Source organism: Micromesistius poutassou, assembly GCF_964030765.1.
Source record: "Micromesistius poutassou genome assembly, chromosome: 12".
Lineage (NCBI taxonomy): Eukaryota > Metazoa > Chordata > Actinopteri > Gadiformes > Gadidae > Micromesistius > Micromesistius poutassou.
Genome location: NC_140282.1, coordinates 15,866,226 through 15,891,607, shown reverse-complemented (window position 1 = coordinate 15,891,607; position 25,382 = coordinate 15,866,226). Strand labels below are relative to the sequence as shown.

General features: G+C 44.4%; 2 protein-coding genes across 3 annotated transcripts in view; both read left to right on the top strand.

The window, feature by feature from the left end:
• The window catches only part of LOC311356186 (ephrin type-A receptor 6-like), a gene marked incomplete at both ends in the record, with an annotated part of 66,993 nt that extends 54,925 nt beyond the window's left edge, over positions 1-12,068 (top strand). The window contains 7 exons of one of the 2 annotated variants that reach the window (XM_084475942.1): positions 2,506-2,691; positions 2,835-2,896; positions 3,371-3,580; positions 8,911-9,060; positions 9,283-9,476; positions 11,438-11,587; positions 11,954-12,068. In XM_084475942.1, coding sequence (XP_084332068.1) covers positions 2,506-2,691; positions 2,835-2,896; positions 3,371-3,580; positions 8,911-9,060; positions 9,283-9,476; positions 11,438-11,587; positions 11,954-12,068 — 1,067 coding nt within the window. Of the gene's footprint in view, positions 1-2,505; positions 2,692-2,834; positions 2,897-3,370; positions 3,665-8,910; positions 9,061-9,282; positions 9,477-11,437; positions 11,588-11,953 lie in introns of both variants that reach the window. The other variant, XM_084475943.1, reaches the window with a different exon arrangement.
• A 2,011-nt stretch (positions 12,069-14,079) lies between these two features.
• arl6 (ARF like GTPase 6) lies at positions 14,080-24,684 on the top strand. The gene is made up of 8 exons (XM_084476051.1): positions 14,080-14,179; positions 15,123-15,273; positions 16,945-17,006; positions 17,117-17,185; positions 17,602-17,696; positions 18,790-18,919; positions 20,679-20,734; positions 22,865-24,684. The coding sequence occupies exons 2-8, from the start codon at positions 15,151-15,153 to the stop codon at positions 22,888-22,890; spliced, it is 561 nt and encodes a 186-aa protein (XP_084332177.1). The 5' UTR covers positions 14,080-14,179; positions 15,123-15,150; the 3' UTR covers positions 22,891-24,684.
• The last annotated feature ends 698 nt before the right edge of the window (positions 24,685-25,382 follow it).

Here is a 25,382-nt window from a genome sequence, read left to right as displayed (position 1 = left end):
TGTTTACAACTAATGTTTACAATTCCAATGTTTACTGTTTACAATTGTTTACGACCCAATAGGATATCAGATATACCTGATTTTATCCCAGAGATATGCATGAAAAGAAAAAAAAACGTTTTGATTTGTTTTTCAAGGAAAAACTTTGAACAGGTCCCCAGGGATGATGTTTGACATACTGTCTTTGCTGGAGGAACCCCTTAACCCTGAACCAGATGGAGCTCTCCCTCACTGGTGCACTTGTCGGAATTGCAGGGAGAGGATTCCGACATCGAGAGCCAGGAGTGGAGCAGAGACAATTCAGGCACTCAGCATATAGACAAATTGTGTTGTGGCAGCATGGCCTCCTGGGTGTGGGAAGGAGAGTTGTCATAGCCAGCTGCTGTGTCTGAAGATTATGGACACATTACCTGACCCCAGGGCCCACTACAAGGGTGTGCCCCCTGGACGTGTAAATAAACATTGTAAATAAACATTATTGTATATAGTTTTCAAATGTTTCCCTTTTTTGTATATAACAGATGTTTGCACCACCTTTCTTTCAGTTGTTCAATAATGCACACTTTTTGGTTAGAAAAATATTTATTTTGGATATTTTTCCTCGTGACACTTGTACCCGCACAAGTTCAGATGTGGGTGGTGGCTTTACCGGGTCAAGCAGGCCGAGCCGTCTTGGGTCGTCAAGCCTTATAACGATCTTGCGAGGAAGGCCTGTTCCACTTCTTATCCTCGTGGAGAGGACCGCCGTCTGGATGTCAAAGATGTAGGAGTACAGTTAATGGAGGTTCACGTCCTCTAAAATGTAACATTTCTGTTACCGACGAATATGTGCCAACTGGCAGCTCTCGTGTACTGCATTATATGGCCAAATATTATATGGGAAACAAACGTGTTTGGTAGAGAGTATGCAAGCTAGAAACATACAGGGCTCACAGCAAAACGGTCGAGCAAACACATTTTTACAGAGACTATCAACATCTAGAAAGCCACAATACAAAGAAAAACAAATATAACAAAGTTCACCCAAAAGGTACTTAGAATTTGAAGAGCAACACAACCAAGTTGGTATCTGATTTGCAGTCTTATTTTTCTATCAGTTCACGCCATTTCTTTCAGTTCACGTCTGAAAAGCTTGCCAAACGTCTACCCGTGTCTGGCATCTCTGTCGGTCAGTCTCCCTTTTATTTTTTTTCTGTTCCTCCGACATTGGGTTTCTCTAGCCGTTTCTCAATACCAAGTACGCGGACTACGTACTCGCGGACTTGGAAGTACGTACTTGGCAAGTCCGGACTTTCAAGTACAGACTTCCGAGAACGCGAGTACGCACCTGCAATTGGAACAGCAGCGGACTCGATGATGCATTCTGGGATATTTAACGGTCCCAAGTCCACACGAGTCACCTCCGATGCGTCCTCGGTAGAACGGCCTCATCGAGAACGCATCGAGAACACTTCCGGGTTTTACGACAGTACTCGCGTTCTCGCGTACTTGGAATTGGAACAGTGCTTGGGCTACCACTGATGACGTTTATCGAGAACGCAAGTACACGAGAACACACGAGAACGCGAATTGAGAAACGGCTTATGTCTCTTTTTAGTCGGCCGATCCGTGATGAATGTAACAATCCCTTCGCTCCTTGTGTTTATATCTAGCCGGTTCCATGTTTGTGGGTGTGTAGTGCCGTAAAGCAATATCTTCGCCAGACCCAAGACTCCCACGAGAGTTTGCGGCGGGTCGCCACCACAAACTTGCATTTTCCCTTTGTCCGCCAAGATGCGCTAGGGGGAGTCGAAACAGCGACCAATGGACCCATAAAGTGTTATAGAACCATCACAATGACTCTTGAACAATTAAGGTAAATTCAGCTAAAAAAGTTGCATAGTTCCTCTTTTTTTTCTGCCCTCTTTTTTAAGAGGGCAGAGACAGACACATTGACCAAGAAGTCAAACTCCTTCATGCAGAACAGAAGTCCAGACTAAATGCTTGCGTTTGGAAAAGTAATTTAACCATCTAACCATCTTTGTTAATTTAATTTAATTGATCCTCTGATATTGAGCCTGGCAGTTAAGACAGTGCTGTCTGTCCTTCTTATCCTGGTGGCATGGCTGCCATCTAGTGGAAATACTCAGTGCCTGCAACATGGAAAGAATTGTAAGAGCACATATAAAGTTGAAGTTTGTTCAATTGTATATACACTTAAAAAACTGAATTCCGTTTGTTGTACCTAAAAAAAACCTCAACTTATATACTGTATTCTAGATATTCTAAAGAGATTCTTTCTGAATAAAAGTCCTTGAATTCTTTGGGATTTGGAGTTAACAGTTAGCAGTTAATTCCTGAAATCATGTTGAACAAGAAGTGACATTGTTTCCATGTAAGCAGCTATGTATGTGTGTGTGTGTGTGTGTGTGTGTGTGTGTGTGTGTGTGTTCCTGTGTGTGTGTGTGCGTGTGGGGTTCTGTGTGTGTGTGTGTGTGTGTGTGTGTGTGTGTGTGTCTTTGTCAGGTGAGTTTGGTGAGGTGTGCAGCGGGCGCCTGCAGACGCCGGGGAAGCCAGACGTTGCCGTCGCGATAAAGACCCTGAAGGGCGGGTACTCGGAGCAGCAGAGACGAGACTTCCTGCGCGAGGCGACCATCATGGGCCAGTTTCTGAATCCCAACATCATCCGGCTGGAGGGCGTGGTCACCAGGAGTAAGAGAGAGTGTGTGTGTGTGTGTGTGTGTGTGGATTTGTGCGTGTGTGTGTGTGTGTGTGTGTGTGTGTGTGTGTGTGTGTGTGTGTGTGTGTGTAACCCTGACTTTGGCTCTTTCAAAAAATATGTGTTGTGCCCACAGGCCGACCGGTGATGATCGTCGTGGAGTTCATGGAAAACGGAGCACTTGACAGCTTCCTTCGGGTAAAAACACACCTTTGTAGATTAGACCAAACATGAAAAGACCCCAAATCAAAAGGAAATAAAAAAAAAGGAAATAAAAAGGAAATTGAATCCTATTCTTTTAACAATTGTTGCATGGTTGGATATTTCGACTTGCTATGAAAAGGATTCAAGCCTATTTTCGAAAGCATTGTTTTGACTGAGATTCTTGCGATTGACAGGAAAGATAAATTTCCCGGAAAAATCGGAGAAGAGATTATCAGAAATTAGCCAGGAGTGATCTAAAATTGTAATGTTCTCATACAGAGGCAGGCACAGTCATAAATAACAAATATTCTACACAGAGTATAAAAAAAAAAAAAATACTATCTATCTACTATCTTAAAATATTATCTTAAATGACTGCACCTTTCATCTCTAATGTCCTTTACATTCTGCTGTGATACCCGTCGTCCCCTCTCCGGGAGTAATAAAGCGTGTCTCATTTTATGGTAGTCACATGATGGCCAGTTCACGGTGGTGCAGCTGTCGGGCCTGCTGCGTGGGGTGGCGGAGGGGATGACCTACCTGTCTGACATGGGCTACATCCATCGGGACCTGGCCGCCCGCAACGTCCTGGTGGACCAGAACCTGGTCTGCAAGGTGTCAGACTTCGGGATGTCCCGAGTCGTGGAGGACGACCCTGACTCAGCCTATTCTGCCTCGGTGAGGTCACGCTTACAGGGGTTCAGGCTGACCAGCTCACCCAAAACATACCGCCTCTTTAGACTGAACGCTGACTTGTACCGAAACATAACGACTCTTTACCCCCTGGAACCCTCGGCTAAGGGGCAACATGCTGACCAGTTCACCCTGAACATAATGACTCTTTAGCCCCTGAAACCCTCTCTGCTAAGGGGCTACATACGGACTAGTACTGAACATAATGACTCTTTACCCCTGAAACCCTCTGCTAAGGGTCTACATACCGACTAGTACTGAACATAATGACTCTTTACCCCTGAAACCCTCAGCTAAGGGGCTACATACTGACTAGTACTGAACATAATTAATCTTTACCACTAATGCTAAAAAGTGACCTTCTAATCCCAAAACCCCCCCTCCTCACCCCCAAACATTAGGACCATCTCCACATCCCTGTACCTTTAGCATCTAGCCCCTCAACCATCTGCTAGGGGCTTCAAACTGGCCATTGCATTCCAAACACAACCATATCTGTGCAAGACATTACAATACATGTTACCATATAAACCATACCGTTATAACCATGACCATAAAATACTTGAACAAACTCAGGAATTTCCCGTCTTGGATCAATAGAGTACCATGAAGCGTTATTCACGTCTCTCGTATCACTCCACAAGTAGTCCGGTAACTTATGCTGGTAACAAATGAATTGTAAAAAGATGTGAAGTTATTTTTTCGTTTTGGTAAGTAGCCGTGTAATAAGCAGGATAATGTATAGAACGTCGCCAGTCATTATCGAAAACAAGCCCCTTCAGGGCAAAGCGAAACCCCTCCACTTTGCGTCGGTATCCGGTTCGCCCTTTCGGGGCTTATTTTCCGGATAATGACTGGCGTTCTATACATTATCCCTTACATATTTTTGTATGAGCTGCCAGCCTGGCTTGGACAATGAATGAGCCACACGTTTGCCCCTTCACAACTTAAACACATATTTAATTTCCTTTCCTAGCTCCTCTTTGTTTGTGTTGTGGTAGCTTAGTCATGTCACGTCATGTTGTCAACATTGGGTACATGGAGCACAACATAGTGGGTCATAGCCTATGTCCAATGCTTTTTGGAAATGCTTTCTTCATAAAACGTGTAAGACGTTTTTTTTGTATACATTTTATTTATTAGTAAGCTACATGGGTATGCCGTCTTTCAGAACCTTTCATTACCTGCACTAAAGAGAAAAAAAAGAGTGCATCCTCATTGTACCGGGCACTTCTAAAAACGCACTTTCGAATGCGTCTCTCTCCCCAGCACATTTCAAACCAAACTGACGCCCATGGGTACCATAATATCTTACACTACACTGACTTACAACACACTAGAATACAGTACCTAAAGATACACTACTCTACACAGCCCAATGCAACACATCGTTTCCTGTGTGGCCGCTTGAGCCAGACTGTGTAACGTTTTGTAATGCCAGTGTTCCTCAATACATCGATCCCACACTCACTTTGATTTGATTTCAGCGACAGAACCAATTTGTCAACCGCTTGGTACAATGATTCTTGGCAAGAAGCAGATGTACGTATATTGAGGCTCAGCCAGACGCTATGAAAATGTCTGTATGCTTACAGTCATTCCTACTATTCCTACTATTACCATCTAACCTGCATAATAATAGTAATTTGTAACATTTACATTTTCACATTACATTTGAACTTGTGTGCTTAACATTTAAGTTGGTTGTGCGAACCCTAACTGTGTGTTTGATAGAAAGTAGCTGGCTCGCGGAGGTCTAAGGCTGCATGAGCTACGTTGTGCACTTAAAGGCTAGTCATTGTTAGTGTCAGCTTTAGCGTCAGGCCCCAACCGCAGAAGACGCCACCCTAGAGCTCCTGCTCGGTGCAGCAGCCCTTCCAATCCGAGTCACCCACCGCTCTCTACCTACACTGACCTCGTAGTAATGGGAGGACTCTGGAACTGCCAATCAGATAGACTCCATCTCGGCCTACGCATCCCTCATGACTCTCCACTTCCTAGTCCTTACAGAGACTTGGATCACTCCAGAGAACTCTGCCACTCCAGCTGCCCTCTCCGCCGCCTACTCGTTCTCACACACCCCTAGACCATCGGGGCGAGGAGGAGGGACTGGACTCCTCATCTCGCCTAAGTGGTCTTACCAGGTCCTTCCACTGGGGAACACAACCAGATCTGCATTTGAACTCCACGCTGTCATTGTCCCCCTTCCTCAAGCTATACATTGTGGTGATCTGCCGTTCTCCATGTCCTCTTTGTGACTTCTACAATGACATGGATGCCCTTCTCAGCTTCTTTCCAGAGAATGGCACACTATTTGTTGTCCTGGGGGACTTCAAAAAATCCTGCCAGAGAAGTTGCACTCACCTGAATTAACCAACTTTTTTTCCACCTTTGATTTAACACTCACCCCTTCTTCTACTCACCCCATTCACGAGGTCCTGCGGTACCTCGGCTGTCTCTGTTACCCCGCTCCCTGTGTCTTTTTCTCCCCCCTTGAAGTCCTCCCCCCTCTCTACTCCTCACATTGTCACCACCCGCCGTTACCTGAAATCTCTCTCTCCCTCTACGTTTGCCTCAACTGTCCTGTCTTCACAACCATCTCTCAACGATTCTCTCAACTGTCCACAGAGGAAGCCTCCAACACCATGCCCTCTCCACCTCCTTGGACTCCCTCTGTCCCTTCCACTCCAGACCAGCCCGATCCTCCCCCCTCCTTCCTTGGCTCCGAATCGGGCTTATAGAGCAGAGTTGCGGGCAGTGGAGGGGAAATGGAAGATATCAGACTGTCCTAATGATCTATCTCACTACCTTTTCCTCCTCTCAGACTTCACCTCCATTATGTCAACAGCCAAATCTGCCTTCTACCGGACCAAAATCAACTCCTCCGCTTCCAACCCCAGGAAACTGTTCTCTTCCCTCCTCACACCTCCACCCTCCCCTTCCTTAATCCCTCACTGCTGATGACTTTGTTACCTACTTTACCCAGAAGTGAAGGACATCAGCTCCCCTTTTACCCTTGCCATCGCTTCAGGCCTTGTTCTAGCGTCTTTCAAGACTGTCAGAATAAAGCCGCTCCTCAAGAAACCGACCCTTGACACCACCGACATCCTGAACTGCAGACCCATATCTCTTCTTTTATTCTTTTCAAAAACACTGGAACGTGCCATCTCTAACCAACTGTCCTCTCCTATCTCTCACACAACAATCTCCTTGACCCCCATCAGTCAGGCTTCAAGATTGCGCGCTCCTTGTGGTGACTGAGTCGCTCCGTGCTGCCAGAGCCTGGTCCCTCTCATCGGTTCTCATTCTCCTTGACCTGTCCGCGGCGTTCGACACCGTAAACCACCAATGCCAAACTTGGCATTGCTGACTCTGCGCTATCCTGGTTCACATCCTACTATTAGGTCACATGGAATGGCTCCTTGTCCAAACCCTCCACGCTTGACACTGGTGTCCCTCAAGGCTCTGTTCTGGGACCCCTTCTGTTCTCCCTATATGATACGAGATCATTGGGCTCTGTAATCACATCACACGGTTTTTCCCATCACTGCTACGCTGATGACACTCAGTTATTCCTCTCTTTCCCCTCCTCTGACAACACCCTGATTGCAACACGCATCTCAGAATGTCTGGCAGACGTCAGTACTTGGACGACTACCTATTATCAACTGAAACTTAACCTCAACAAGACTGAGCTCCTCCTAATGCTGGGGAAAGATTGCCCTCACATGGACCTACTGGTCACTGTTGAGAACATCGCTGTATCTCCATCAGCAACTGCCAGAAACCTCAGTGTTGTATTTGACAACATCACCTCTGTGGCCCGATGATGCATATTTGTCCTCTACAACATCTGCAGGATCAGGTCCTTCCTCACGAGGGAAGCAGCTCATCTCCTGGTCCAAGCGCTCGTCATCTCACGCCTTGACTACTGCAACTCGCTCCTGGCTGGACTCCCTGCCTGCGCGATTAAACCTTTGCAGCGTATCCAGAACGCTGCAGCGCAGCTTGTGTTCAACCTACCTAAATTCTCCCATGTGACCCCCCTCTTAAGGAACCTCCACTGACTCCCTGTAGTAGCTTGTATCAGATTTGAGACGATCGTACTTGCATACAAGGCGGTCAATGGAACTGCCCCTGCCTACCTCCAAGCATTGGTCACACCGCACACCCCAGCTCGAGCGCTCCGCTCAACTACTTCAACTGGACATCTGGTACCGCCATCACTAAGAGGCACCACAGTGGTGGAACAAGCTCCCTGCTGATGTAAGGACCGCAGAGTCCCTCAGCAGCTTCCGCAAAAGACTGAAGACTCACTTGTTCAGAGTTCACCTAGACTCTGCAGAGCGGGGGTGGCTATGCAGAGAGGTCTTAAGTCCCTCCCTTCCTACTTGTTGCATGTTGTACGTCCTGGCACTTAATGTACGCACTTATCGTATGTCTTATTTAGTTAGTAGTTATGTAGCATCTTATCATAGCTATCTATATTGCAACAGCGATATATTGTTTCACTTTCTTATGACAAATGTACTCATTTTAATTCGCTTTGGATAAAAGCGTCTGCTAAATGCCCTAAATTTAAATGAAAATGTAAATATAATAGACACTCTTAATTAAAATAATTATGTTTCTGGAATTGGTATCCATTATTATCAATCATCATTATTTATTTTCTTCTCTACTCTTCTTTTGCTTTACCGCGTCTACATGAATGTGTCTTTGCGTTGAGTCGGTAAACTTCGTCGGTGACCTGTTGCTTTAAATATTGCTGCTGTAAAGGATTATGGGATACAAATATCTCCTTTCCTTTCGTAAAGGTTGGTCAGGCGTAACCTATGCTAAAGGAGGGTTAAAGGTTGCATCGAGGCACCTTTCCTAAGCATTTTTAGAATTCAAACCACCTTTCCTCCAAGTACTTCCGGGTCATCTCCTTAGGAAAGGAAATTTCCTATGCAGAAAACAGAATCCGTAGAGGCCCTCTGTCTCTGTTGAGTCTTCACTGAACCCTGTGACTAACTTCCGTCTTGACCTCTGTATTTGTTGCCAACCTTTGCCTGTCACCTAACCCTGATTTTCAGATTTTTTGTCGGATTTGTTTTTTGCCTTTTTTGATTTATTTTTCAGTGGAATAAAATGTATCCTGCTTTTGCTTTGCACTTTAGTCACCATCAGTTCATGCGTAGTACAGGGGTTTATTCTAGACTTTCATGCTGGAGACCTGGGTTCAAGACCAAACCCTGACAGTAAAGCCCTCTGAATGGCCTTTTGTGCGTGAAGGCTGCTATATAAATAAACGTGTTTTTGTCCCATGTTAGGGAGGCAAGATTCCTATTCGCTGGACGGCCCCCGAGGCAGTGGCCTATGGGAAGTTCTCTTCGGCGAGCGACGTGTGGAGCTACGGAATCCTCATGTGGGAAGTGATGTCATACGGCGAGCGGCCCTACTGGGAGATGTCCAATCAGGATGTGAGATTCACGTGGTGTTATGTTACATTTAATACATAAAATAAACACAAAAATATAGATATGTTTTTTATATATTATATCCACGCTGTGTGCCTACTGCCCATCTGTGTGCTTGTCTATGTGTCTTGTCTGTGGTGTGCCTTGTTTGTCTTTCAGCCTGTTTGTGGCTCCATGCTGGGTACATGGCATGTCTGACTGACCTCCCCCCTTCCTCCTGTCCAGGTCATCCTATCTATAGAGGAGGGCTACCGACTGCCTGCTCCCATGGGCTGTCCGGTGGCCCTGCACCAGCTCATGCTGCACTGCTGGCAGAAGGAGCGCCTGCAGCGCCCACACTTCACCGATGTGGCATCCTTTCTGGACAAGCTGATCCACAACCCCAGTACCCTGCTGGCCCTGGTCAGCCATGACCACAGGTCGGAATCAATCATTACGTTTACATGCACAGCTTAATCCGATTAAAGCCGTAGTCCGACTATGCTCCGCAATTGGATAACTGCAATTGTCCGGGTATACATGGCGCTGAGTAAATCGATTCATTGGCCGAAGCGTGTCATTCTCCGGTACGATAGGTGGCGCTGTACCCATTTCAACTAGTGGTAATAGAGCCACCGGTTGACCTCTTTACGTCACCAGCAACAACAAACTCAGGCGCCTGCATTCGAGAAAGATGTTTTCAGTAGACAGCTGTCAGTTTACTTCGGGTCCATATCATTTCTCCAACGCTCCATTGTTCCGACCTCTCGGTCGTATGCCGACTCCAGCCGGAGGAGCTGGCTCTGCCGGCAGAGGAGTCCGCATACGAGGTCGGAACAATGGAGCTGTCTACTGAAAACATCTTTCTCCCACCGGAGCAGCCCCTCCGCCGCCCGTCCGTATACGGCATTCCTGCCGCATCGCAAGGAATGAATAAAGATTGTAAACACGTTGGGAGAAAAAAAACATTTATTTTGACAGATGTGCCCGAAGTTACTACTTTACAACCTCGCTGATGACCCACATTTAGAAAAACATGTACTTTTAATTCAGCCTTGGGTGAAATCGAAGCGTAGTGTCCGTGTGCTTCCACCTTTAACTGTGTGTTCACACCAAACGTGACGGTGCGACACGATTCCATACAAAGTCAACATAGAAACGCAAATCGGGCGAAATTTGTTGCGGCAAAAACCTGCGGCAAGATTTGATTGACGGCGCAACATTTTGCCCTGTCATGGGCGAGAGTGTTCACGAGGATTTGCAACGCGACAAATTTCGCTGAAGTTGAAATATTTGAACTTTGCCGCGGCATTCGCGTGAGACAGCCAATCAGCGTTCACTCTCTGTGAGTAATGTGGGTGAAGTAACGTAAAACAGCCAATCAGCATTCAACCGGCCGGGCCAACCGTTAAACCGTTACAACAGGTAAAGACGTGGTGGTCGGCCATGGTTGATGAGAATGAATTGGCATAAAGCACCGTTGGCGGGCAAAAGATGTTGTGCGACAAAGTTCGCCTGACATAACTACACAGCGACAGATTATGATTTGTCGCGCAGCAAAACTTCGGCGACAGCGCGACCAGGCGAAAAATGTGTCTTTAAGTGTGAACACACAGTAATGAATGCATGCCATGCGCGCTCCCGCGGCCGGGAGACTATCGTCTCCTTCTACTTCTCAACTCCATACATGCACTCGACTATGAATCGCATTATCTAGGGGTCTTAATTTGACTATGAGAAACCCAATTCGATTCGATTTTAGCTCGACTATACATGCATCTTAGTAATCCAATCATAGTTGGACGAACCCAATAATTCGACTTTCTTGAGTGTCATGTAAACGCACTGATTGTCTGCGACACAACCCCACACACTGACCCATGAACACAGGTTAGAACATATATCATACAGAACCTACTGTCCCAGGGACCTCAGCGTGTAAGTTCAAGTTAAAATATGTAATATTGAGACCAAGCTTTTAAAATTGGTATTGCAGTCCAAATTCAGAATATTCAAGAGCTTTGTCTTCACCTGCCCGGAATGGAATGAACGCGAGCGCAAGGAGATCCGAGTGCAACATTTTGTTTTGAGACAAGCGCGATTATTCTATTTTCACAATAACTAAGGACGACAAGTCCTACACTGTAGGTTGACTGAAGTTAATGTATACATTGCAATTTATTTATTATTGAAACCAGCTCTTGGAGAATACCTATTGAAAATCTTGTAGGATATCTAAGCTTTCAAATGCAACTCCAAGATTTACCAATGTTTTTAAGTTGGCTTAAGGCTTTTAAGTTGCTTTTAAGTTGCTGTCGTTTTATTTTTGGTTATTGTTATTGTTATTGTTATACTAAGTATATCTTAGTATTTCACACAGTATGTCAACATTTGGTCGCAGCTTCCCGGAGTCCCCAGAAGACATCAGGGACTACCCTCTGTTTATCTCCATCGGCGATTGGCTGGACTCAATCCAGATGAGCCAATACAAAAACAACTTCCTGGTGGCTGGCTACAGCACGCTGGATTCTATTTCCACCATGTGCATAGAGTAAGTTGAGCGAAGGATGACATGGCGTAGCTAAACTAAACATATGAAAACATATTCCAAAAGGTTTAAAGTTTCATGGGTTTAAAGTTTCATAAAAAGTTTCATGGGTTTAAAGTTTCACTAAAGTTTCATAGGTTTAAAGTTTCATAAACATCTCTGTTACCACGGTTCCCGAGAAGCCCAAGATGTAGAGATGAGCATAGAGCTGAGTGTCAATGGGTGTTTTTTTCTATTTTCTTGCATGTGAATCATCGATAGTCATAGATAGTAGTATCATCATTGTTTTCACTACCTAGTCCCTGTGTTTTACGTTCGCCCCGGTATCGATTCTAGACATAGAAGTGATCTTTGTCCCCGACCACCCAGCGACGTCAGACGTATCGGGGTGGGCCTGATCGGCCACCAGCGACGGATCGTCAGCAGCATCCAGTCCCTCCGCCTGCAGCTCCACCACATCCATCAGAACGGCTTCCAAGTCTGACCCCCGCTGCCCACCACCCAGCGCCCCCCCCCCCCCCCCCCCCCCGGGCGTCAGGACTGTCAGGCAAGACTCCGGTGCTTGCAATCGACAAAATACCCACTACTCACCCCGACAGTGACTCCTTGAGAGTAGAGGGCAAAGGGTGGCAAAAACAAGTCTATCGACGGCTGCTCGCTTTTTCTTTGGACTTCAGTCAGGAATGGACGGACAAGTAGCGACCCCTGTCAGCATAGATCTTGGGGTTATTTTACAGAAGACACCTGGCCAGCAGTACCGCTCTCTCTCTCTCTCGCCACATCTCCCTCAAGGACAATCCAACGGTTTCCCTCCACTATGACTGGGATCAAACCTGTTACCTCACGCCGCGGTAGAAAATAACTTCAGGGTGGCCAGAGGAGTGTCATGATGCTGATCGATGAACATTATTGGTTATGAAGTTTGGGCAAATTGTAAATTTCTACAACCGGTGAAACTCTACCCCCTCAGTGGTGTAGAGGAGGTGGAACCGACTGCTGAACCTGTATCTTGATCTTATTCTTGTGACATGTTTTATGTTTTTGAGCTGGAGACCATTGAATGTTATGAGATTTTATAGAGATGTATATTCTGAAGATAATTACAGAGTATCTGTGTGATTCGTCTTGTTCAAAGTGTTTATTTTATTCAATATTCTCATTCAATTTAGCCGACAACCCCACCATTTTCAAAATTCATACATTGCTCTTAGATTTAGCCCACTGGTGTGGAAGCTCTCTTCAGACCAGATGGTGAAAGTCCTGGTGAAATCAGGCCCAGGATGTTGGTTGACCTCCTGGTTAGCCCTGACGAGCTACAGCGTGTCAGAAGTCAATGGTGTCAGAAGGTGAGGATGTTGATCATGCTGATGATAAGGATTATTATTCTGATGATAAAGATTATAATTAAAGATGAAGAGTATGACTATAAGGATATGGAGGATATCATTATATTGAAGAGTTTGACTATAATTATGAAAATTATGATTATGAATTATTTATTTCAGATTAATAAATTGATAAATGATGATGATGATGATGATGATGAAGATAATGATGATGATGATGATGATATGGTTCTTGGTTGTGGTGAGCACAATGTGATGACATGAGTCCTGATGAAAGTAAAAAGGAACACCTTTTCACAACAGGAACATGTGTGATTTCCTGTTTGCACACACAAACGTCTCTCTCTCTCTCTCTCACACACACACACACACACACACACACACACACACACACACACTAACTAGCCACGTCACAGACAGTATCCACTTAACTGTCCCTCAACTTGCTCACATGTTCTGGACGTGAAGGATGGGCAGGTGTGTTTGTCAACAGGATTCCGGTGTAGGTGATTGATAGAGTAGGTCTGAAAGCTCCACAGAGCAAATACACTCTTTTCATGTGCATCTTTCTGTAAAATGTAAGGTCCCAAAAAAAAAAAAAAAAACACCAGCAAGCATTTGGTTATCACTCTTGTAAACACATGTCCAGAATATTTTTATTATGATAGGAATAACTGCAGCTTTTATCAATATTTATTTTAGATGGGGTGGGGGCAGGATAGCGTAGTGGTGTTCAAGTTCGATTTCCAGCCCAAAGGTTCTGGGTTCAATCCCCAAATATCTACCTATCTGTAGACATCCAAAATTGCTAACCCCTTGCCGTTTCTTAATGATATCTGTCTGAATTCACTGTAAGTCCCTTTGGATATAAGTGTAATAAATAGTAGGGCTAATGCATATTATCTATGCAATAACAAATATATACATTCGATTTATTGTTAGACATTTTATTATATACATGTTTTGTTTAGCGAGTTTCTAAATGACTAATTCCTAAAAAAAAAAAAACACAAACATACATAATACTGTTATACATGTGCACATCTCTGACCACTAGATGTCAGTCTTGAGTCATGCGAACCCACACAGCCTGGCTGGTTCCTTAGCAACAGAGTGTAATTGTTTCTCCAGACCAGACTAGTCGAGGGAGGAAAGTGAGTGTGGCTCCAGCCTCCTCTCCCGTTCTCTCTGTAATAATCGTTCTATGTTCTGAAAGAACGAGTTTCGGATTCTGCAGCCCGTGGTTCAGGTAAATCCGTTTAAACGGCATGCAGTCGTTTGCACGCTATTAGCCTATTATTAACCCACTAGCCTATGAGTTTACCCGCGTTGGCTATTGGCATTACTGTTCCTACCCGACCTACTCTCCCTGTTATTATGTTATATTTAAACATACGAACACTTAACAGGTCCCGTGTGCTAATGTATAGTTGTATTATCAACTATACATTGATAGAACGGAATGTGATACGAGTGATGTGCTCGTTTAGCATCAGTTAGCTTTAGCTAGCCTCACTTGAATTAATGAATTATTGAATTAATGCTCAATTAAGACCAAAGCATGTGTGTACATTATGTTTACGATACACGTTTAACCATAGATTGGCACTGACGCTTATTTGAATTAATGTATTTAGGATAAAACGCATGTTTAACCCTAAACGGAAACTAAAGCACGATAACGTGAACTGTTATATAGTGTTTACATAAAAAGACGGTATAGTCATCAAATCAGATTAACTGGATTCACTAACACATCCAATCCAATCCAACTTTATTTGTTAAGCCCTTTAAAAACAACCACTGTTGACCGACTTGAGTGGATCATTTGCCACTAGAACTTGTGCAGTCAGTGATGAGTGGAATAGAGTGTGGTTGTTCACATTTGAATGACGCTCAGTTCTACATGACTGAGAGTCGTATTTAATGGACTACCATAACAGTGGGTTTGGGTGTTATATACGGGAATTGTATTATAAGCTGTTGTTTTTTGTAACATCTGTAAAAAATCGTTTCAGCACTGTTAACTGTAACTTTTAGGCCTATCAGATATAAATATACTAATGTCTGAGATTTAGGCTTTTGCTTTAAAATAGGCTACAAGGAAAATTGTAACATTTTAGTTGATACAATCAACTTCTCGTTATAACTTTGCGTCAGTAATGTTATTGGTGAAGTACTGTTTTTCACAGGAGGAACGTGGTGCAGGCAGACTGAGCGATGGGGATGTTTGACAAGCTAGCAGGGTGGTTGGGGTTGAAGAAGAAAGAGGTGAATGTCTTGTGTCTTGGCCTGGACAACAGCGGCAAGACCACCATCATCAACAAGCTGAAGCCCTCCAATGTAGGTCACCTTATATTTACCCATATATTTTTATTTATGAAGTCAAATATCAAATATACATACATATTTCAGAGATGATATCTGGTTTACATTTATGCCCACAAGGATTCAAACTCAAAAACTCTAGTTTGACGGCAACAATTGCGGAGGTAGGTGGAAGTAGGTCTACTTAATAGCCTATTTACGTTTCCCAACATACAGTCCTCTTATTGCTTCTATTGTGGTAAACAACATTCAATTAAGTACAGTTATCACTATCCGTTATATGTATTGATCATTCATCTCAATAGCAGTCGGTGCTACAAGGCAGATCATTTTTACTAGGGCTGTGAATATAGGTTGCCTTTGATATCTTGACGTGTGCAGATGTATCACGACAGATTCGTTTTTATATACCAAATTTCTCTGAAAGAATAATAGCCAACTTTTAGTAGCGAACAGGGGGAAAAAAGTTTTTAAAAAAAATGCCTCTCCAAAACATGGATGCGTTAAAGAATGCACACCCACTTCTCATAATCTCCCTCATCCATCTAGCCTTATGAGGTGCGTCCAAGAGGCTGGTTAAGTTTCTCGGACACAAAGTATAACGCCATGGTGTGTGCATGTGTGGAGCTCCATCTTTGCAAAGGTTGATTTATATTTGCGTCCAAGGGAGAGCTTCTACAAGGTGGTAATCCACAGTGTGTGTGGATGTGTTGATCACCATTCACCATCTACCTAACTATGAGTGCTAAGCTCATAGTAAAGTGGTATAAGAAAGTGGTTCAACAAAAACTTGTCACCAACAGTCAGTTGACAGTGGCCAATACAAAGGATCCATATCAAAAGACTACAGTAGACACCTGTTTTCCCAACAAATGTGCCGTTGTCTCACAGTTTCACATTTTCCCCCCATTTTTTCAGATTTAGTTGCCATAGTTAACAGAGCATTTATTGCGCACCAGCGAAATAAAGTTTTCATTGGTAAAACCAATGAGGCACGTGGCACAAAGCCCGAGGTAGCGCAGTCATTGAATTCATTGACCACAATTAATACAGAACCAATGCTTTTGTATTAATTAGAGACAAGGCTAAGGTGAGGGTCACATTGGTTAACCCTTGCCCTAAACCTAAACCGCTACAATGCTTATAATGGTTGTTAGGGTTGATATGTAGCTTATTTTGATAGTCTAGCAGCTGCCTTGTTCTAACCTAACTGTAGTCTAGGGATGGATGCTGAGTATTATTGGATAGCTCCGGTCCGTACTAGCCTACCACCGAAACGCAAATTCCAATCCTTTGGCAAGTCAGTTAACAGTCGCTGGTGAAAGAAGAGGGGATTATGCCTTTCCCGGAAGTCCCTCCCTCTAGCCAATATCTCCACATTCAAAGCTTCCAGGCGTCTCCCTCGTGATAAAAGAACGCCTGCGAATGAGGTTACCGCCACTGTCACTCCTCTGACCCAACCCCAGTTCCTATATCCCCCTGGAAGTAATGATCAAAGTTTAACACTTATTATAGTTACTACGAAATGGCAGCAGCATGTATCAATGGTACACCTTCATTTTTTATATAGATATGATCAAAAGGTATCAATTCGATGATGACAGATTCATTTGCTTGTAAGATGTACATGTTACATATGTTTTTTTATTTGAACACAATTTTTAATACACTTGTCTCCCCCCCCAGGCCCAGACACAGGACATTGTCCCCACCATTGGCTTCAACATAGAGAAGTTCAAGACTTCTAGGTATGAGGTCATGGAAGACGGAACGCTACACGAATTCTCCGCCGCTATCGTGGTTGTTACGTGTCGTGCATGGTGACGCTGACGTGGTTTCGTGTGGTCTCTCCCTCCAGTCTGTCCTTCACGGTGTTTGACATGTCAGGTCAGGGTCGCTACAGGAACCTCTGGGAGCATTACTACAAGTGAGTCCTCACGAACGCTGCGCCGAAGACATTACTGTACATGGGCCTTACTGTAGCTTATTCACGAGACACGGTTAGGTTTAGGTGATGCATTAAGAGGTGTTTACGTTTAGGTATTGTTGTAGAGATGGTTACGTTTAGATATATGATTAGAGATGTTTAGTTGTTAGGTTAGAGGTGGTTAAGTTCAGGTATGAGATGGTTAGGTTAGGTTAGGTTAGAGATGGTTATGTTAGGTTAGGTTAGAGATGGTTATGTTAAGGTATTAAGTTATAGATGGTTGTTTGGTTTGATTACGGCCAAGCTAAAGATCTGGGGGTAAAACCATACATGTTGGGAACATCACCAGATAGGTCTAGTCTGCACATTCTGCAGTTCTGGTCACACTCCTCTCCCCTCTCCTGTCTGTGTTACAGGGAGGGTCAGGCCATCATATTTGTGATTGACAGCGCTGACAAGCTAAGGATGGTGGTGGCGAAGGAGGAGCTGGACACCCTGCTCAACCACCCAGGTCAGTCCCATACTGAGGGTCTCGGACTGGAGGCCCCTGACTGGAGGCCCCTGACTGGAGGCTCCTGACTGGAGTCCCCTGACTGGAGTCCCCTGTCTGGGGGTCTCTGACTGGAGGCTCCTGACTGGAGTCCCCTGTCTGGAGGCCCCTGTCTGGAGGCCCCTGTCTGGGGGTCTCTGACTGGAGGCTCCTGTCTGGAGGCCCCTGTCTGGAGGCCCCTGTCTGGGGGTCTCTGACTGGAGGCTCCTGACTGGAGGCCCCTGTCTGGAGGCCCCTGTCTGGAGGCCCCTGTCTGGAGGCCCCTGTCTGGGGGTCTCTGACTGGAGGCCCCTGTCTGGAGGCCCCTGTCTGGGGGTCTCTGACTGGAGGCTCCTGACTGGAGGCCCCTGTCTGGGGGTCTCTGACTGGAGGCCCCTGTCTGGGGGTCTCTGACTGGAGGCCCCTGACTGGAGGCCCCTGACTGGAGGCCCCTGTCTGGGGGTCTCTGACTGGAGGCCCCTGACTGGAGGCCCCTGTCTGGAGGCCCCTGTCTGGAGGCCCCTGTCTGGAGGCCCCTGTCTGGGGGTCTCTGACTGGAGGCTCCTGACTGGAGGCCCCTGACTGGAGGCCCCTGACTGGAGGCCCCTGACTGGAGGCCCCTGACTGGAGGCCCCTGACTGGAGGCCCCTGTCTGGGGGTCTCTGACTGTGCGTCTCAGACTGGAATTGGACGCGCTGAACACTGTCTTCTGTCCAGTGCTATTCCAGTCCCTGGTGAGGAACTCAGTGACTCCGTGTTCAGCTCTGATGCCTCACAGCTAGACAATATAGCTCCTTTATGGAGATCCATTCACAAATACATCTTTACAAGAAGATGCTTTATCTCTATCATGAACATATAGACACAAGGTATTACTCACAAGCATCACTAATGCTTTTGATGACATGTTCTTCGTTCTTTCTATAATTGGTGCGTTTAATGAATACATTTCAACCACATTGAATACCTGTATGTCTTATCGAAATGGCAAATATGGTTTCTACTATATCTTTTGAATTCACTTAAGAAGCGTGTTTTGCTGCCAATGTTTGTCCTCCATTTTGTCTCTCCCCAGACGTTAAACACCGCCGCGTCCCCATCCTGTTCTTCGCTAACAAGATGGACGTCCGTGAGGCTCTGTCTTCAGTCAAGGTCTCCCAGCTGCTCTGCCTGGAGAATATCAAAGACAAACCTTGGCACATCTGGTACATACACACATACAATCACACACACACACACACACATACAATTGCCCTGACATAGCTCTCTCTCTCTTTCTCACTCTCACTCATTCACTCACTCACTCTCACTCTCTCATACACACACTCACACACAGTCAATCACTGTCCTACACACACACACACACACACGAACACATCAATACTAGGGCTTTTAATCGACTACAATTTTATCGCGATTTAATCGCAAGGCAAATGGACATTTTTCTGGCTGTTGCTATCATATTGCGAGCACTATCAGGGCTGACTTTGGTGCACACTCTGTGCCTCAAATGCCTCTGCTCTGTCTTTGTAACAGTCAATGCAGGCAAGCAAGTTACCACTGCTTGTCAAAATAATGTCTAGCGGGCATGCATAAAAAGGCCAGTAAAAGTATTTGTATGTTTAAGGTTTGGGTCTCTAAGAACTAATATTTTTTGAACATCCATTTTACTTGTAAATATAAGGCAGACTCTCTTTATTTAAGGTTTTTTTATTATGACAAGACTTGCGTGTTTCATTTGAAGGTATAACATGTACAATTTCCTCATTATTATATTGAAAAACGACTCAAACTATGTTAAATATTTTGTTGAGTTGTGTACTTAAAGGTCCCATGGCATGCAATTTTATGGATTCTTTAATATAGGTATTAGTGGGCCCCTAATACAGTACTTGAAGACGTTCCACAATGAGCGTTCCACAAACGCGCCGTTTTTAGAGGCGGGTCAAGGTGAAGGGTGGGGGGTTGTGGCCCTGAGCAGCTTGCGGCCACGGTACCATGCGCTAGTGTTTACAGTGGAACACTGAACACTCCGGGTGCTCCGGCGGGAGTCCTGGAGCTCTATATCTAAATAATGTCATATTATATTTAGATATCTATATAATATAATATATATTATCATGGTCAAAAGCTGTTTGCGCCTCCGGATGATATTATGAATCTCAAACGACTGCGTCGGGTTCTCAGACGCCTCTGGTTCTTCCACTTCCACGTCAATATTAAGTACAGACTGAACCGCGAAATGGAGGAGAAGGGGATTGTTGCCCGCGATTGTTGCCCGGGGTCCCAATTCCTTCTCAACCAACCCGACGCAGTCTAGTCTTTTCACCAAATGGGAGCTTTATGCAAGCTTGCGTTATTGTGTTGCGTGTTATGCGCCATAACACCAACAGCAGAACGGTTATCCAAATAACAAAGAACACTTGCGTTACAGTGTGTGTATATTCACACACACACACATGTGGCGCTCGCACGGTCCTAGCTCATTGTCTCATTGGCGGGCCAAATTCTCTGGGCGGGCCAAGCAGAGAAAGGGGAGGTAACCTGGTCCCGTATGACGTCATACTTGACCAGTACCCAAATCGAAGCGTTTCAGCGATCCTTTTTTCAAAGACGGAGTAAGATAGCTACTTCTCGGTTTACACCTAATGCAATTTCTAGCTACTGGGGGACCGTAGGGAGGCTAGGGGAACTCAACTTAATGTTAGAAAACCTCATAAAGTGAAATGTTCATGCCATGGGACCTTGAATTGATCTAAATTGTTGGTGTCATATGTACTTCACCCTCTTACCTCCAGGGAAACGCATGTAAACAGCAATTACCACATGTTTTACTTTGACAAGTAGCTCATGCCAGCCACCGTGTTACTTCACGACGTCATCAAACTAGCTTCTCCTCGGGTCCTGAAGAGTGGGGGTCGTCATGCTGAGTGACCCCCGCTCTGCTGTGTGTTTGTCTTCCAGTGCCAGCGATGCCCTCAGAGGAGAGGGTCTTCCGGAGGGGGTTGACTGGCTGCAAGGTAGGGTTGTAAACACTACAGTCTTTAGATTACATTACGCTAGATTAGATTAAATTAGACTACACTAGATTATATTTCTTGATACTAGATTGGGTTAGTTGGTTTCTATTCGATTACATTATGGATTATTAATTTATTACTGAGGGGAATTTCTGAATTCATGTTTTTAAACCCTACACATAGAGAAGTATTTTTCAACCACCTAACTACATACTGAGTTTAGAATAGATTAGACTCCATACAATTTTATACAATTTGAGAAAATGAAAAATAAAATGGTACTTAATTAATCCCAACATGACACAGGACATTTCTCAATTCACGTTCTTGTCTGTACTTGTGTACTTGCGTTCTCGTGAAACGTCATCAGTCGTAGCCCAAGTACTGTTCCAATTCAAAGTACGCATCAAGTCAAGTACTGTCGTAAAACCCGGAAGTGTTCTCGATGCGTTCTTAAACTGGCCGTTCCACCGAGGATGCATCGGAGGTGTGGAATTTGAATAAATATCCCAGGATGCATTTAGCATTCCCATGTTTTTAAATATTAGTATGTAAGCTATAATAATAGGCTATATATAGGAACATTTTACAAATATAACAAAAATGTAGGCCTATTCATTCAAAATATTGACATACTATTTTAAAATGAAAGAGGCTGGGCTGATTTGTTTTATTTATTGCTCATTCGTAATTATTATATCAATAGCCTACTCTCCAACTACATAGGCAGTTAGGCACGTGCATCTGTACCCTAGGCCTACATATAAAAAGTCGTGTGTATAGCTTATACACACGACAAGCATATCTTTTCATTTATATTCATTCAAAATATTAACATAGTATTTTAAAATGAAAGAGGCTGGGGTTGAGTTTTATATCATTTCGTTTATATTGTTCAGTAGAATATGCCTACATGAGGCCGTAAAGCACAGTTAACAGAGCTGAGTTGGTGACGTCATCGAGTCCGCTGCTGTTCCAATTGCGTACTCGCGTCCTCGGAAGTCTGTACGTGGAAGTCCGGACTTGCCAAGTACGCACTTCCAAGTCTGCGAGTCCGTAGTTTGCGTACTTGGTATTGAGAAACGGCCACAGTCATTGGACTAAAGCTTGTCAAGGGCCAAGGTAGTGCAACACCACTGCTAGATGACGAGACACAACATGTTGTGTTTATGTGTAGAGTTTAACCGGTCTGTTTATTTCCTTTTGCTACCTGTGACGGAACTCCCATCTGGTTCCACGAGCTGGAGTCCTAATTACGTGTGTGTGTGTGTGTGTGTGTGTGTGTGTGTGTGTGTGTGTGTGTGTGTGTGTGTGTGTGTGTGTGTGTGTGTGTGTGTGTGTGTGTGTTGGTGTGTGAACAGATGTCCTCTCACCTTCTCTCTGCCTCTGTGCATCTGTCTGCATATATTTACAAAATACACTCTAACATGTCTTAAAAGTCACTTTAAGGTCTGCGCTATTCAATCTTCAGATGGTAGACCATTCTATTGTATTCCACTGTTTTCTTACCATTCATATTCTTTCTATAGAGCAAATTTCACAAAGAGAAGCAATCTCTGTGTAGTTTAATAATTAATTAATTAATTAATTTAAGCAATATTTATATATATATCTATATCTATCTACTCGTTTCGTTTTTATATCTTTAGTCGTATAGAGTGGTAACAATCAAACATAACATGCTCTTTCTTTGAAACAGGGGTTTTGAGTTAGCTTTACCGAAAGGGCTTGGACTTACTATCGATAAGTAAACCCGTCTCTGATAGCATTTCTCTTGCTAGCTAGGCTAAGGACCTTCATTTTTATACAAATAATTGTCGAACTGCAGCTGACATCTTGGGGAAGATACCGGCTATAGATCACATGTCTGTGTTTAATAAAGGCTGGCGTAGGAAACTGGAAGCAGCTTGCGGTCAGCTCTGTCAGCCCTCGCCCACAGTTTTAACGATGAGTGGAACATATAATGGTCCCTCATAGTAAACTGTGTTCACCCGTCAGTCTCTCTCTATCTGGGTAGTCTTACTGATTACTGACAGATGCCAACGAGATGTGTGTGTAAACGGTGTTTAAAGCCTGTTTGATTAAAAATGTGAGCAGGGCGCATTAAAAGCATGTTTCCATGCGTTTCAGATCAAATCCGAACCCTGCGGACGTGAGGGCCTGACGTTGCACTGGGAAGACGCAACCGGCACCTTTGTCTCCATGACAACGATGAAGGAGCGTGGTACAACCCCCCCCCCCCCAACGATATGACCATTACCCCAACCAACACATGAAGGCTGGACCAGCAAACTCAACATTTTCATGTCGTTCTCATCTCTAAACAACGTCCTGATACCAAGACACACTGCTGAGTATAATTCAATTCAGTGGTGAGGTGAACCCTGGGGATATGGCAACCATTCCTCCCGTCATGTCTAAATGTGTTTGCATGTTTTATGTTTAGTGTGACACTGTGCTGATATATTGTGGAACATGTAAACCACACACTGGTGTGGTGGGGCTGCTGTCATGTGATAGCGTCATATGGAACACTGTTATTGGGCCAAACTGCGCTATCACAGATTTAGTTTTTTCACTTGATGTCACTTCCTTGGCAAGTCCCTGTTCCCAAATCGTGTGTTGAAATCACAATGATTATTATTATTATTATTTAACTTTACAACATAAAGTGATTAAATGACAAATAGCCCCGCAGCAGCAGATAAAATGAGCCAACAGGACGTTGAGTAGCCAGACTGTGCAACATTTGTTGCACAGTCCGGCTACTATGTGTGTCTACATTCCCACTTCATTATCCAGGTCTTCTCGAGCCCCTCCCCCCCGTAACGACCCTGTCCTCATCTACTGCAGAGTATTCGTCTCTCAGGGGTCACCCAGGGGTCACCCGGTAACCTGCTGGTTCCCTAGGGAACGGGTGCCCTGATTTCAGGAAAGGAAACCTGTGTCTCTCTATATTTCAATCCATCTATCTTTCTCTCTACCTTTATGTCTCCATCTTCTTCCTTCTCTTTTATCTTTTGCCCCCCCCCCCCCCCTACCTCTTTGTCTCCATCTTTCTTTATCTTTCTTTCTCTAGTATTTATCTCTCCTTCTTCCTCCACTCTCTCTCACTCCCTCTTCCTTTTACGAACACCAGTGAAATTTACATATATAAATATTAAATGCAAACCTTGCCAGCCAATGAACGTCAATGTTGTGTGTTGTATCAATTCCAGAGACGGCGTGTCATTTAGCTGTTTGGCCACTGTGACAGATGTGTGTGTGAACTTTGACCTTTGATCTACAGCTACAAGATTTATGATAATGTATCCATATGTTGATAGTGCACATGATTTGTGTCTCAGTTAGGACAGTTAGGAATGCTGCATTCTGTGAATGTATATCGAAACATCTATCTGTTTATTATTCTATTTTCTTTAGCTATGTAACTGACAGATGTTGCTGTTAGGAATCGGGCAAAACTAGTGTTAATTTATTCTAAATGAGAACATTTGGCCCTGCCGGTCCCAGAGAAGATGACTTTTAAAGCCCCGGCAGATTTATGGAAGTGCGGTAATATGTTCCTTTTTGCCTGGATCCATTTTCTCCCGAGAGCAGTGGATGAGGCCAGTAGTGTCGTTTGTCTCTTGGACAACGGTGTAGTGTTCATTTCAACTACCCACCATAACTCCCATCGTTAACCTCTCACAACCAACCTGGAGCTTATTCAGAGCAAATAGCATAAAACACAGCTGACGCATTGGCAGCTTTCTTCAACCTGAATAATGAGATGTCTGGACTATTTAGAGAGCAGCCGGGTGTCCAATACACCACTTGCCAGTAGTCTACTGCAGTCTTTATCAAATATTATCCATTACTGGCTTATTACCAGTCTTTTATTTTTCTACTTGCTGTCAAATATTTAATATATTTGAGTGTTGAGTGTAGCTGAGTCATTTTTATATTTCAGGTACATGTCATTAATATGGCGGGTGGGGGTTAGGACATCTTGCGCAAGGTTCAAACCACACCATTTAGCAGGTAGACACCGGGATCGGACCCATTACCTTTCACCTCGCAGTCAAACACTACCCACTTCACAATCCCGAGTTTTTAAGCAAGTAACTAGGTCTAAAGGCAACTTCAGACACCAGTAGACACTTATTTTCCTCTCCTAGGAAAGGATAGCAGCTTCAGTAGTAATGAGGGCGTTTTTTTGAGACCGCCACAGACGGTGTTTACATCCTCATTATCAGCAGCTTGTCAAACCTGGGACACCTCTACAGCGCTACTGGAAGATGGCTCTCCCAACACAATCCATTATAACAACATTATAACAGTTGTTAATGTAGTGCGATATACTGCAAACAGTATATCCTGTTTATATATTAAATGAAATGTATTTATTAATTATGGAAATAATAAAAATATCAATAAAGCTGAAGTGTGTGTGTGTGTGTGTGTGTGTGTGTGTGTGTGTGTGTGTGTGTGTGCGTGCGCGTGCGCGTGCGTGTGTGTGTGTGTGCGCGCGCGCGCGCGTGCCTGTGCTGCCAGGGACAGCTGCTCGTTAGTCCTCAGCCCGGAATGTATTACTTCAACTGGAATCAAACATGTCGTCCAGGTCTCGACCGCGTTTTACGTTTAGATGCGAGTGCAACACGAACAA

Coding starts and splice junctions, on each gene's coding strand:
- arl6 (XM_084476051.1), top strand. CDS start 15,151: ATGGGGATGTTTGACAAGCTAGCAGGGTGGTTGGGGTTGAAGAAGAAA. Junction 17,697..18,789: donor CACCCTGCTCAACCACCCAG/GTCAGTCCCATA, acceptor GTCTCTCCCCAG/ACGTTAAACACCGCCGCGTC. Junction 20,735..22,864: donor GGGGGTTGACTGGCTGCAAG/GTAGGGTTGTAA, acceptor CATGCGTTTCAG/ATCAAATCCGAACCCTGCGG.